Source organism: Oppia nitens, unplaced genomic scaffold (genome assembly GCF_028296485.1).
Source record: "Oppia nitens isolate AA-2021 unplaced genomic scaffold, nextdenovo-longstitch-racon4-pilon3 scaffold26_pilon_pilon_pilon, whole genome shotgun sequence".
NCBI classification, from domain to species: Eukaryota; Metazoa; Arthropoda; class Arachnida; order Sarcoptiformes; family Oppiidae; genus Oppia; species Oppia nitens.
In genome coordinates this window covers 935,239-949,476 of record NW_026533206.1, presented here as the reverse complement: position 1 = coordinate 949,476, position 14,238 = coordinate 935,239, and the positions used below count along the sequence as shown (strand labels likewise).

At 29.5% G+C, this 14,238-nt stretch overlaps 1 protein-coding gene across 1 annotated transcript; it reads left to right on the top strand.

Moving 5' to 3' along the window:
- The first annotated feature begins 831 nt into the window (after positions 1-831).
- Positions 832-9,557, top strand: LOC128954337 (bifunctional protein PutA-like). The gene is made up of 11 exons (XM_054299913.1): positions 832-871; positions 1,123-1,227; positions 1,454-1,721; positions 1,831-2,286; positions 2,378-2,672; positions 3,253-3,558; positions 6,049-6,785; positions 7,411-7,680; positions 7,789-8,244; positions 8,343-8,637; positions 9,245-9,557. Exons 1-11 carry the CDS (start codon positions 845-847, stop codon positions 9,555-9,557), a joined length of 3,528 nt encoding a protein of 1,175 aa, XP_054155888.1. The 5' UTR covers positions 832-844.
- Positions 9,558-14,238: the final 4,681 nt, after the last annotated feature.

Below are 14,238 nucleotides of genomic sequence, written 5' to 3'. Positions count from 1 at the left end.
TTTTATAATTATTTTTTTTTTAAAAAAATAATAATCTAATAGTTTATATTAGTATTTATTTATTTTTTTAAAAATCTAATCTTTTAAACAATGTATGAATAATTGAATGACAGTAAAGACAAAATGTAAGTTTCAATTACATAAAAATTACATTAATTTTTTTGGGGGGATTTTTTTTAAGGGATGGAGGGATCTATACAAACGTACAGTTTTTCAAATCTATCCCCTAATTAATATACAGTTATTATTACTACTATTACTTGATGTCTAAGAGAAAGAGAGAGAGAGAGAGAGAGAGAGAGAGAGAGAGAGAGAGAGAGAGAGAGAGAGAGAGAGAGAGAGAGAGAGAGAGAGAGAGAGAGAGAGAGAGAGAGAGAGAGAGAGAGAGAGATAAAAAATACTTTACTAACAGTATATACAGTATATATATAATACTAACGACAACTACTATAAATAACTTTTAGTATTTAAGAAAAACACTTTATTTTTTTTAAAAAATTTAAAATACAAATAACATAAACTTTTAGTATAAGTTTGAGTTCAAAACTCAAAATATTTTTATCGCAAATAATACACACATTTACTTATCTCCTATTACTAGACACTGATATCATATATCGTTTTATTTGTTGTAAACTATAGTATAAACTAATCGATAAACAAAACAAAAAAGGTTAGTATAATATTGTATATAAAAATAAGTTTTAATTTGCTGTCAACTTATTTATTATTATTAATAGTAGTTTTAATTTTATTTTAAAAATTTTATTTAAAAATTTTTATATTTAATACATATATATCTCACATTTTTAGTATATATATATATATATATATATATCAAAAAATGGCACCAACTGTCAAATATACACAGGTATTTAAAATTAAATTATTATTAATTAACTATTTTTTTTAATTAATATTATTATTAAACTTGAAAAAAATATTTTACTATTTTAACTATTTATAAAAAATTAAATAAATGTATAGATTTTATTATTTTTAAATAAACATTTAAGTCTAAATAATTTAAATACAAAATAAACTATTTAATGATTTAATATTTTATTAATTATTTTATTAATAATTTTATTAATTATTTTATTAATTTTTTTTATTAATTAGATATTCATTGACAATGAATGGCATAACTCGGTTAGCGGTAAAACATTTTCAACAATAAACCCGACCAACAATGAAAAGTTGGCCGATATTCAAGAGGGCGATGCCGTTAGTATTACACAACCACCACTACCACCACTACTACCTAACACATACCCATACCCATACCCATACCCATACCCATACCCATACCCATACCCATACCCATACCCATACCCATACCCATACCCATACCCATATTCATACCCATACCCATACCCATACCCATACCACACATACACATAAAAAATATGACTGTTTTTTATATATATATATACATACACACAAATTACAGGCCGACATCGATAAAGCGGTAAAAGCGGCCAAACGTGCATTTGAATTGAACTCTGAATGGCGTACAATGGACGCCTCCCAGAGGGGTCGACTGCTTAACCGATTGGCCGATCTGATTGAGAGGGACCGGGAGATACTGCTGGACTTGGAGGTGGCCGATGTCGGTAAGCCGATAGCCGAAGCCGAGTTTGATATCGACGGCGTAATCGGCACTTTTCGCTACTATGCCGGCTGGGCTGACAAAGTTCACGGCAATACCATACCAGCAGGTAATTGGGCGGGGACGGGTGATGAGGGAGGGGGGAGGCGGTTACTAAACTAACTGTCCATCTAAATTGGACACAACTAACTGTTTGTTTTGTTTGACCCATTCAATAGACGGCAAACAGTTTGCATTTACCCGACTGGAGCCGATCGGTGTTTGCGGCCAAATCATACCGTGGAACTATCCGCTGGTGATGTTATCGTGGAAGTTCGGGCCGGCACTGGCCACCGGCAATACGGTTGTACTGAAACCGGCCGAACAAACACCTCTATCGGCACTCTATACGGCCAGTCTGGTCAAAGAGGCCGGGTTTCCGCCGGGCGTAGTCAACATTGTACCCGGTTATGGACATACGGCCGGTGCGGCATTGACTGGCCATCCGGATGTCGATAAGATTGCATTTACCGGTTCGACCGAAGTCGGCAAACTGATTGTCCGATCGTCGGCCGCGGACAACATGAAACGTGTAACACTGGAAATGGGCGGCAAATCGCCGCTAGTGGTCACCGAAGACTACGATCTGGACGAAGCTGTCCGTATAGCACACGACGCCTGTTTTGCTAACACTGGTATGTCATATATCTAACCACAAAAATAACTAATACTAATCTATAATACCTGCGCTAACTAATTATTATTATTTATTATTTTTTTTTGTAGGCCAGTGCTGCTGTGCCGGTACCCGAACTTTTGTACACGAATCCATTTACGATGAATTTGTCAAACGAGCGGCTCAGTTAGCCCAGTCGCGTAAATTAGGTGATCCACGATTAAGGGATACCGTACAGGGACCTATTATCGATGACGTACAGGAGCGTAATGTATTGGATCTGATAGAAAGTGGCAAACAAGAGGGCGCCCAATTGGTTACCGGCGGTGTCAAAGTGGGTACGAGTGGCTATTTTGTGGCACCCACTGTTTTTGCCAATGTTACCGATGATATGCGTATTGCACGGTTAGTTAGTTAGTTTAAAACAATACAACTACCTGTCCTTAATATACATATGAATATATAGTTTAAATTCATTTTTTTAGAGAGAGAGAGAGAGAGAGAGAGAGAGAGAGAGAGAGAGAGAGAGAGAGAGACTACCTGTCCATACAATATATATGAATATATAATTTAAATTCATTTTTTTTAGAGAGAGAGAGAGAGAGAGAGAGAGAGAGAGAGAGAGAGAGAGAGAGAGAGAGAGAGAGAGAGAGAGACTACCTGTCCATACAATATATATGAATATATAATTTAAATTCATTTTTTTTTGAGAGAGAGAGAGAGAGAGAGAGAGAGAGAGAGAGAGAGAGAGAGAGAGAGAGAGAGAGAGAGAGAGAGATAAAGAGAGAGAGAGAGAGATAGAGTGAGATAGAGTGAGACTACCTGTCCATACAATATATATGAATATATAATTTAAATTCATTTTTTTTTGTTTAGAGAGAGAGAGAGAGAGAGAGAGAGAGAGAGAGATATAGAGAGAGACTACCTGTCCATACAATACAAACATAACATTTCAATTCAATTCAATTATTTTTTATGGTTGTAGTGAAGAAATCTTTGGACCCGTTCAGCAAATATTGAAATATAAATCATTGGATGAAGTGATCAAAAGAGCAAATACAACACAATATGGTTTAGGTTCGGGTATACTGACCAATGATCTAAATAAAGCACTGGTATTTGCACAGGGAGTCAAAGCCGGATCCGTTTGGGTTAACTGTTACGATACGGCAGCGGTTCAGACACCGTTTGGCGGCTATAAGATGTCCGGTTATGGCCGTGAATTGGGCGAAGACGGCATTCGGGAGTATACAGAGTGTAAGGCTGTGACCATTAGGATTCCCGTTAAAAATTCATAGATATATATATATATATATATATATATATAACAGACTCTATGTGTATACAGTATATACCAGTGTGAGTATGCAACCGAAAATAGTACCTCTACACTATCAACTGAAACATTGTTTTGATATATAGTTAAATAATAATTTTTCAGTACAGTAAGTGCCAACAAAGTTTAACCACAATAATTGACAAATATATTTATATTTAGTTGCAATAAAATTTTATTAAATATTATAATTTTAAAAAATTAAAGTTCGTTTAATTAGTAAAACAATCATACTTAAATAATAAATAACATAATACTTAAAAATATATTTTATTTTAAATTAAAAAATTAGTTTACAGATAAGATGAAGGAAAAATGTATTTATTTATATTTATAATAGACATAGATGCAGAAATTGATTATTATTTTGTTTACTTAAATGTTTTTATGTATATTTCAATTATTTTCATTGTGATATTTAATTATTTTTTATTTTAATATTGTGTTATTTAAATTATTAGTAATAATATCAAAAATTTGTTATTAAAATTTAATTAATTATAACTATTAATTTCTTACTATTTTAATTTTTATGTAGTATTTTAATAAATATATTTGTAAGCTTTGGTTTAATTTCGTCGGCACTTACTGTACATGAAATTAATTTTTTAAAACAGTGCTTCAGTTGATAGTGTAGAGGTACTATTTTCAGTTGCGCACTCACACTGGTATATACATGTAGTTCCCCACTATCTATATGTATGGGTATACATGTGCGCCACACATATATAATTGTTTTTAAAATAATGTCATAATTTTTTTTGTTTAATTTTGTTTGTAATTCAAATTTTTTTTTTCAATCAATTTGTGTATTAATTTTTCATTTAATAATTGAAACTTTTGAAAATTATAATTATAATAACCGAAAATATCATTATAAAATTTATTATGATTTTTTTTTTACTATTAATAATTTAATAAAAATAATTATCAATTAGTCAATAAATAAAATAATTTAGATATTTTAGATTAAAATTTATTATTAATAAATAAGTTTAACATTTTGGGGGGGGGGGGGGCGATTCACATAATTTCTTTATTCCTTACAATAAGTCTATACCCCATAACTCCCCCTAGCTTGGAAGTTTGTTTTGGTCAATCCCCTCCCCCACCCCACCCTACTCCCCTCAAGTTCAAACGCAATATGTGTACTACCCCTTGTTTATAATAATTATTATTATTATATTCTTCAATATTAATATTTATCGATAAATACAGTTATTTCTATTTATATCTATTTATTTAATTAAATAAAATCATTTACTGTACAACAATACTAAACTTTGATAGTTGTAATCAAATAGGAAATCAAATTTTTTTTTAAAAGGATTAAACTTATTATTATTATTATAGATTAGATTAACAGTTTGTATATGTGTTTAATTATGGGATTAAAAAAATAAAATCTAGTATTTAAATGAAACACTAAATAAAATTGTTTTAATAAAATAATAATTCAATTGATAGAAAAAAAATTTACTAAACATTGAAATTATAACTTTCATTGCATTATATCCATAGATATTATACTCTAATTGTTATAATTATTGATTTAATTTTTTAATTATATATATATATATATAGAGTTAACTGATATTAGTAAATATATATATAATATATATATATATTGTTTAAAAAACTTATAAACTAATTTAACGGTATATTACTGTACATTTAAATAATATGTCTAATAATTATTTTACAGTAATAATAATAATTTCAATGAACTTTACGATCAATAATATTAAATGTTTACCAAAAATGGGTTTGTTATATGATATAAATATATATATATACTGTATATATATATATATATTAAATAATAATAATAATTAACTTTTAATATACATATATTTTTTTATTAATTATTATTTTTGACTTAAACGATATGAGAAATAATTGATTAAATTTTTTGTTTTTTTTATTATTTATTTAATTATCTTAGGTATGAATTTTGATATTAATAGTCTAGAAACTACTGGCCCTAAAATGTTTGAAAAATTAAACACAAATATCATTACTAATGATATTAATTGGACTAAAAATGTTAACAAAAAAAGTTTCAAAAAGTTAGTTTCATATTCAATGTTAATAATAATAATACTAATAATAATAATAATAATAATAATAATAATAATATACAGTAACTATATATATATATTTTTTTTTATTTAATATATTTTACATATATCATCACACTAAATATCATAATTATAAATATTATATATATATATATATACACTAAATATTTAGTTATACAGTACTATTGATATATCACTAGTTATTATATGATTTAAAAATATAAATTCTTTAAACTTTTTTTATTGAATTATAAGTAATAATAATTCAAATAATAATAATAATTATGTTATCATTTTTTAATAGTTTTTTATTAAAAATTTTTATTATTTTCATGACTTTGACTATCACTGTAAATAACAATAGCGACGAAAACAAAACAATTGTCGATCCGATGCCGCCGCCGATGACAGTTGTGTCCAACACTGCCGGACCACCCGATACTAGTGTGTTGTTGTCCGACAAAAACAGCAACAAAAATGTCAAACAAGTGGCCGATTTGGCGGCCAAACAGACAATCGGGACCAACAACGGCGGACAAACAGATTCAATGATTCCCAATGAAAAATCTATTAAAGAATCCATTGATTTGGTCGCCGAACAGGCTGTCTGGTCACTGGATCGGGCCATCGACCGTGCAATGGACAGTGGTATTCATAAAGGATATCAAATGGCCGCTCAATCGGTCCGTGAAGAGGGCGTCAAAGCCAAGGCTAAAGCATACAATGAGTTGTCGGCAATGGTCGACCAGATTGTCGGTTCAGTAGCCGCCGAACGGCAATCTAGTGTCCGTTATTTGGCCAACAAAGCTTTACATTTGGCGATGAAAACCATAGAAAATGCCCGATCGGTGGCAGTCATTGATGCCCTCAATAAGTTGGCCAAAGATGCCTTAACCATGTCTTCCTTCTCATCGACAACCGTTGCCACCAGTCTTGCAGATGGTTTGACAATAACAACAACAACAACTGTTAAGCCAGACATCGATGACAGCAAACCATCAAAACAACAGACATATTTGGCACCAACTTCTTCTTCTTCTTCTTCTTCTTCTCCAACAAAAAAAGACGACGACATCAATGTCAAGAAAAATGTTTTTCTTCGTTTTATTGACTGGTATTTGCAGAACAATTCCCTAACTATTAATACACATTTATCCGGCAAAAAAAAATTCATAAACACTTCCTATGTTATCGAAGAATGAATTATTGTTTATTGAAAAATCCCGATAAAATCACGACCCGAACCATACATTTACCCGATATTACATTTTTTTTTTGATTTGATTTGACAAAACATTTTATTTTTAACATTTTTTGCTAAATCATTATAATTTATATACACATAAAAAAATTTAAAACATTTTTTTCATTTATAATACTTTTTTAAGTAAATTTTTTTTTTTTTAAAAAACATTATAACATTATACTACATATTTTTTTTATAGAATTTTAACTATTAATTAGTAGTTTATTATTATTATTATTTATAAGTAATTTTTTTATGTGTAAACATAAAATAATTTATTTTTTCATTAACATTACTAAACACAACTAGACATTTAAAATTTTAGTTAATAATAAAATTATTTATATTTTTTAAAAATATATTTAGTTGTTTATCATTATTATTAGAGGAACAGTTAGCTAAGTAACTGTATGTCCCCTAATTGTCTTTTATAACATTATAAAAATAAATTATATGACTATTTTTATAAACACAAATTAGTTCAAACATCGATAGCAGCGGTAAAAGCGGCCAAACGTGCATTTGAATTGAACTCTGAATGGCGTACAATGGACGCCTCCCAGAGGGGTCGACTGCTTAACCGATTGGCCGATCTGATTGAAAGGGACCGGGAGATACTGCTGGACTTGGAGGTGGCCGATGTCGGTAAGCCGATAGCCGAAGCCGAGTTTGATATCGACGGCGTTATCGGCACTTTTCGCTACTATGCCGGCTGGGCTGACAAAGTTCACGGCAATACCATACCAGCAGGTAATTGGGCGGGGACGGGTGATGAGGGAGGGGGAGGCGGTTACTAAACTAACTGTCCATCTAAATTGGACACAACTAACTGTTTGTTTTGATTGACCCATTCAATAGACGGCAAACAGTTTGCATTTACCCGACTGGAGCCGATCGGTGTTTGCGGCCAAATCATACCGTGGAACTATCCGCTGGTGATGTTATCGTGGAAGTTCGGGCCGGCACTGGCCACCGGCAATACGGTTGTACTGAAACCGGCCGAACAAACACCTCTATCGGCACTCTATACGGCCAGTCTGGTCAAAGAGGCCGGGTTTCCGCCGGGCGTAGTCAACATTGTACCCGGTTATGGACATACGGCCGGTGCGGCATTGACTGGCCATCCGGATGTCGATAAGATTGCATTTACCGGTTCGACCGAAGTCGGCAAACTGATTGTCCGATCGTCGGCCGCGGACAACATGAAACGTGTAACACTGGAAATGGGCGGCAAATCGCCGCTAGTGGTCACCGAAGACTACGATCTGGACGAAGCTGTCCGTATAGCACACGACGCCTGTTTTGCTAACACTGGTATGTCTTTATACCTAACCAACAACAAAAACAACAACAACAAAAATCTATAATACCTGTGCTAACTATTGGCTATTATTATTATCATCATTTTGTAGGCCAGTGCTGCTGTGCCGGTACCCGAACTTTTGTACACGAATCCATTTACGATGAATTTGTCAAACGAGCGGCTCAGTTAGCCCAGTCGCGTAAATTAGGTGATCCACGATTAAGGGATACCGTACAGGGACCTATTATCGATGACGTACAGGAGCGTAATGTATTGGATCTGATAGAAAGTGGCAAACAAGAGGGCGCCCAATTGGTTACCGGCGGTGTCAAAGTGGGTACGAGTGGCTATTTTGTGGCACCCACTGTTTTTGCCAATGTTACCGATGATATGCGTATTGCACGGTTAGTTAGTTAGTTTAAAACAATACAACTACCTGTCCTTAATATACATATGAATATATAGTTTAAATTCATTTTTTTAGAGAGAGAGAGAGAGAGAGAGAGAGAGAGAGAGAGAGAGAGACTACCTGTCCATACAATATATATGAATATATAATTTAAATTCATTTTTTTTGTTTAGAGAGAGAGAGAGAGAGAGAGAGAGAGAGAGAGAGAGAGAGAGAGAGAGAGAGAGAGAGACTACCTGTCCATACAATATATATGAATATATAATTTAAATTCATTTTTTTTTGTTTAGAGAGAGAGAGAGAGAGAGAGAGAGAGAGAGAGAGTTAGAGAAAGAGAGAGAGAGAAAGACATAGAGATAAAGAGAGAGAGAGAGAGATAGAGTGAGATAGAGTGAGACTACCTGTCCATACAATATATATGAATATATAATTTAAATTCATTTTTTTTTGTTTAGAGAGAGAGAGAGACATAGAGATAGATAGAGAGAGAGCGAGAGAGATATAGAGAGATATAGAGAGATATAGAGAGAGAGAGAGACTACCTGTCCATACAATACAAACATAACATTTCAATTCAATTCAATTATTTTTTATGGTTGTAGTGAAGAAATCTTTGGACCCGTTCAGCAAATATTGAAATATAAATCATTGGATGAAGTGATCAAAAGAGCAAATACAACACAATATGGTTTAGGTTCGGGTATACTGACCAATGATCTAAATAAAGCACTGGTATTTGCACAGGGAGTCAAAGCCGGATCCGTTTGGGTTAACTGTTACGATACGGCAGCGGTTCAGACACCGTTTGGCGGCTATAAGATGTCCGGTTATGGCCGTGAATTGGGCGAAGACGGCATTCGGGAGTATACAGAGTGTAAGGCTGTGACCATTAGGATTCCAGTTAAAAATTCATAGATATATATATATATATATATAACATACTCTATGTGTACCGTATATACATGTAGTTCCCCACTATCTATGCATGGGTATACATGTGCGCCACACATATATAATTGTTTTTAAAATAATGTCATAATTTTTTTTTAATTTTGTTTGTAATTCAAATTTTTTTTTGTCAATCAATTTGTGTATTAATTTTTCATTTAATATTTGAAACTTTTGAAAATTATAATTATATTATAAAATTTATTATGATTTTTTTTTACTATTAATAATTTAATAAATAATTATCAATTAGTAAATAAATAAAAATAATTTAGATATTTTATATTAAAATTTATTATTAATAAATAAGTTTAACATTTTGGGGGGCGATTCACATAATTTATTTATTCCTTACAATAACTTATTGTCAATAAGTCTCTACCCCTTCCATCCCATTTGTTTGGAAAAGTTCGCTTTGGCCAATCCCCCCCCACTCCCCTCAAGTTCAAACGCAATATGTGAACTAACCCTTGTTTATTATTATTATTATTATTATTATATTCTTCAATATTAATATTTATCGATAAATACAGTTATTTCTATTTATTTAATTAAATAAAATCATTTACAACAACAATACTAAACTTTGATAGTTGTAATCAAATAGGAAATCAAAAATTTTTTTAAGGATTAAACTTATTATTATTATTATAGATTAGATTAACAGTTTGTATATGTGTTTAATTATGGGATTAAAAAAATAAAATCTAGTATTTAAATGAAACACTAAATAAAATTGTTTTAATAAAATAATAATTCAATTGATAGAAAAAAAATTTACTAAACATTGAAATTATAACTTTCATTGCATTATATCCATAGATATTATACTCTAATTGTTATAATTATTGATTTAATTTTTTAATTATATATATATATAGAGTTAACTGATATTAGTAAATATATATATATATATAATATATATATATATATAATATATATATATGTTGTTTAAAAAACTTATAAACTAATTTAACGGTATATTACTGTACATTTAAATAATATGTCTAATAATTATTTTACAGTAATAATAATAATTTCAATGAACTTTACTATCAATAATATTAAATGTTCACCAAAAATGGGTTTGTTATATGATTTATACTGTATATATATTAAATAATAATAATAATAATAATTGACTTTTAATATATATATTAATTATTATTTTTCAGATATAAATTTTGCATTAAATACCATACAAACTGATGATAAACTATTAAAGTTTAAGCCAAAAATTACAACAACTATTACTACTACTATTAATAATAATATTAACACAACAAAAAAGTATAGTATAGTATATATATATATACTTTATATTATTATTAGTCATAATTTATAAGTATATAATGTATAATAAATATAATCAAAAACAAAAATTAATATTTTCTAATTATTAAAAAAAATTTTTTATATTATATTAACATTTTGTTTTGTTTGTGAAAATTAATTTTTTTTTAAAAATATATTTAATAGAAAACAAACAAAAAATCAAAAATGTTTTTTATCCATGAATTGTATTTTTTGCGGTTTGTTTTTCTCGAAAATATTCAAAACTTTCTAAAATATTTTATATTTTTGTTGTTTTTGTTGTTATCATAACAAGCATTGAAATCGTAAACCAGTCGGAACTGATAAAGTCATCGACGGTTTCATCGATACCAACAACGGATCTGTTGGTGATAACTACCAATCCGTCGATTACTACTACCACTACCACTACTACTACTAGTTTGGCTACCGATCGAAGAATCGATACCACTATTGGCCACAAATTAGTTGATAATTTCGTTAATAAACTACGACTGGAGTCCAATAGAGCCCGTCGGCAGATATGGTCGGCCGTTAATAATGCTCTACACAACGGACTCTATGGCGGCGGCAATCATCGCGACTTCGGTGTTGACCGCTTGTCGACCAGACAAGCCGTCAGGCGGGCCGGGCTTAAGGCCTATCGCGATAGCCAACAATGGTTGGCATCCATTGTAACTGACTTTAAACGCAATCACATCAAGGATGAGCTGATGGAAGCGCTCATTGATAATGTATTGGATAGTCTGACAAAAGAACTGAACAAACAGATGATTAAAGCCATCGAAGATGCCATCCATACGCTGAATGTCTTGACCAATGATGACGACGATATCAACAACAACAACAACATTCAAAAAATTTCCTCCTCTTCCTCCTCCTCCTCCTCCTCGACAACTGTCGGCCCAAGTCTTACAATAAAATTATCGGAAAAAGAAGAAGAAGATGACGACAAAAAACCTATAAATTTCTGTAAAAATAATTTTTTTTACTGTTTTCTTGATTGGCTTTTAGACAAAATTTCGGCAGAAATTACTATCTTTTTCAACAAAAAAAAAACTAAAACTAAAAATAAATAAATAACATCTCTAGTTAACACACGTCCCGTTCCGTACAGTCCCATCCCATCCCGTTAATACCCGACCCGACAACATATTACCCGAATTGTAATGTATTTTTGTTTTTAATTTTGATTGACTTATTATTATTATTATTATTAATGCACTTTTTTTTAATAATTTCATTTTTAATATTTACTTAATTTTTATTATTAATTTTTTTTTAAAAAAAAAATAATTTTTAATTATCTAAACATACTTAATAGACATTTGAATTATTATATTTACCTGTAATTAAAAATTAGAAACAAATTAAATGTTAAATTTTTAAAAAAAATGACTTAATGAATGATTTGTATTTTTAATACAAATAGGAAATAAATTTTTTGTGATTTATATTAATACTGTATATGTTTTTAATGGAGATTTAAAAATAAGTATTTATTTATTTATTTTTTTGTAATTTCTGTAAAATTACAACAACAAAAAAATTGTTTAATCAAATGTTATCAATCATATTGTTTGCGTAGAAATATAGAAAACTGTTTGAAATTTATTTTTCGATATTAGCCGTGAATGACCACACAATCTCTCGGGTATACTGGGTCTTAGCGGTACAAAAAAAACAGGTATACCGCCGGCCAATCGGGTCATCGGTTCGTAACAATCAATCAAAGTAGGGCTCAATAATTATGACTTCAATCGCCAGGATTGACATAAGCCATGAATGTATTGATTAGTGACTGATAGGCACCCGATGTTATCAATATTTCCGAATCGGCATCAATCCGTCGGCCAACTAACTGGCCATATAGTTGGCTGAGTACAGTGTGGTCAGCCGTGGATGGCCGCACAATCACGGGTATACTGATTGATCAATGGTCTATCGGGATTGACTACCGTCGAGGCCAATGCCCGGCATATGTGTTCGGGTGCGGGAAAATCGGGAAACCCTTGGCCCAGATTGACCCGCGGCTTGTATTTGTTGGCCAACTCGATAAACTCGACCCAAACATTGCTTTCAATGCAATTCAATCGGTCGGCGCTAATAATACGTGACATTTTGTGACCACTTTTTTTCGTTGTTTAGTTGTTTTACATATAATTACAAATTATATATATTTTTGTTTTATTATTATTATTATTATTAAAAAACTTTTATTAAGCGGTTTTTATGTGATTATAATAATTATAATAATAATAATAATAATTATTATTATTAATTATATATATATATAATATTAATTATTATTATTATTATTATTATTATTTATTTATTTATTTTGTATATTAAAATTTTTGTCTTCATATTTGATTTTGATATTAATCACAATAAATATTAAGAAATATATATATATATATTAATTATATGTTTATTTACAAAACTTATTATACAAACAAATAGTTTATTATTATTATAATCTAATAGGAAATAATAATTTTTTTTTTGAATTAATATTTATATTAACAATATGTATGTGTTTTTAGAGGGGATTAAAAGTAAGTTTAATTTTTTTCCAGTAAAACAAAAATCAAAATAAATTGTTTATCAAATGTTAATCATATTGTTTGCGTTTAAATATAAAACTGGCATTAAATTGATTTTTAATAAAAACACATTTTTATTTTAGTAATAAAATTTATAAAAAAAATTTTTTGACAATTATATTGTTTATTAATGATCAATAATAATGTTGAAAATTCATACAACAATCAAATTAATAATAATTTTTATCATAGTTTTTGTAATAAACTTTACAATCACTAACTGTTTGCCATCAATGGGTTTGAAACTTATATATAACTGAATATATTTTTTTTTAATTTATGAGAAATAATTGATTAAATTTTTGTTTTTTATTATTTATTTAATTATCTTAGGTATGAATTTTGATATTAATAGTCTAGAAACTACTGGCCATAAAATGTTTGAAAAATTAAACACAAATACCACTACTAATGATATTAATTGGACTAAAAATATTAACAAAAAAAGTTCAAAAATTAGTTTCACATTCAAAGTTAATAATAATACTAATAATAATAATAATATACAGTAAATATATATATATTTTTATTGAATATAATTTACATATACATTACACTAAATATTATAATTATAAATATTATATATATATATATATATACTAAATATAACGTTATACTAATACTATTATATTAGTGATTATTATTTAAAAATATAAAAATAAATCAAATAATAATAATAATGTTATCATTTTTTAATATTTTTTTATTAAAATTTTTTATTATTTTCT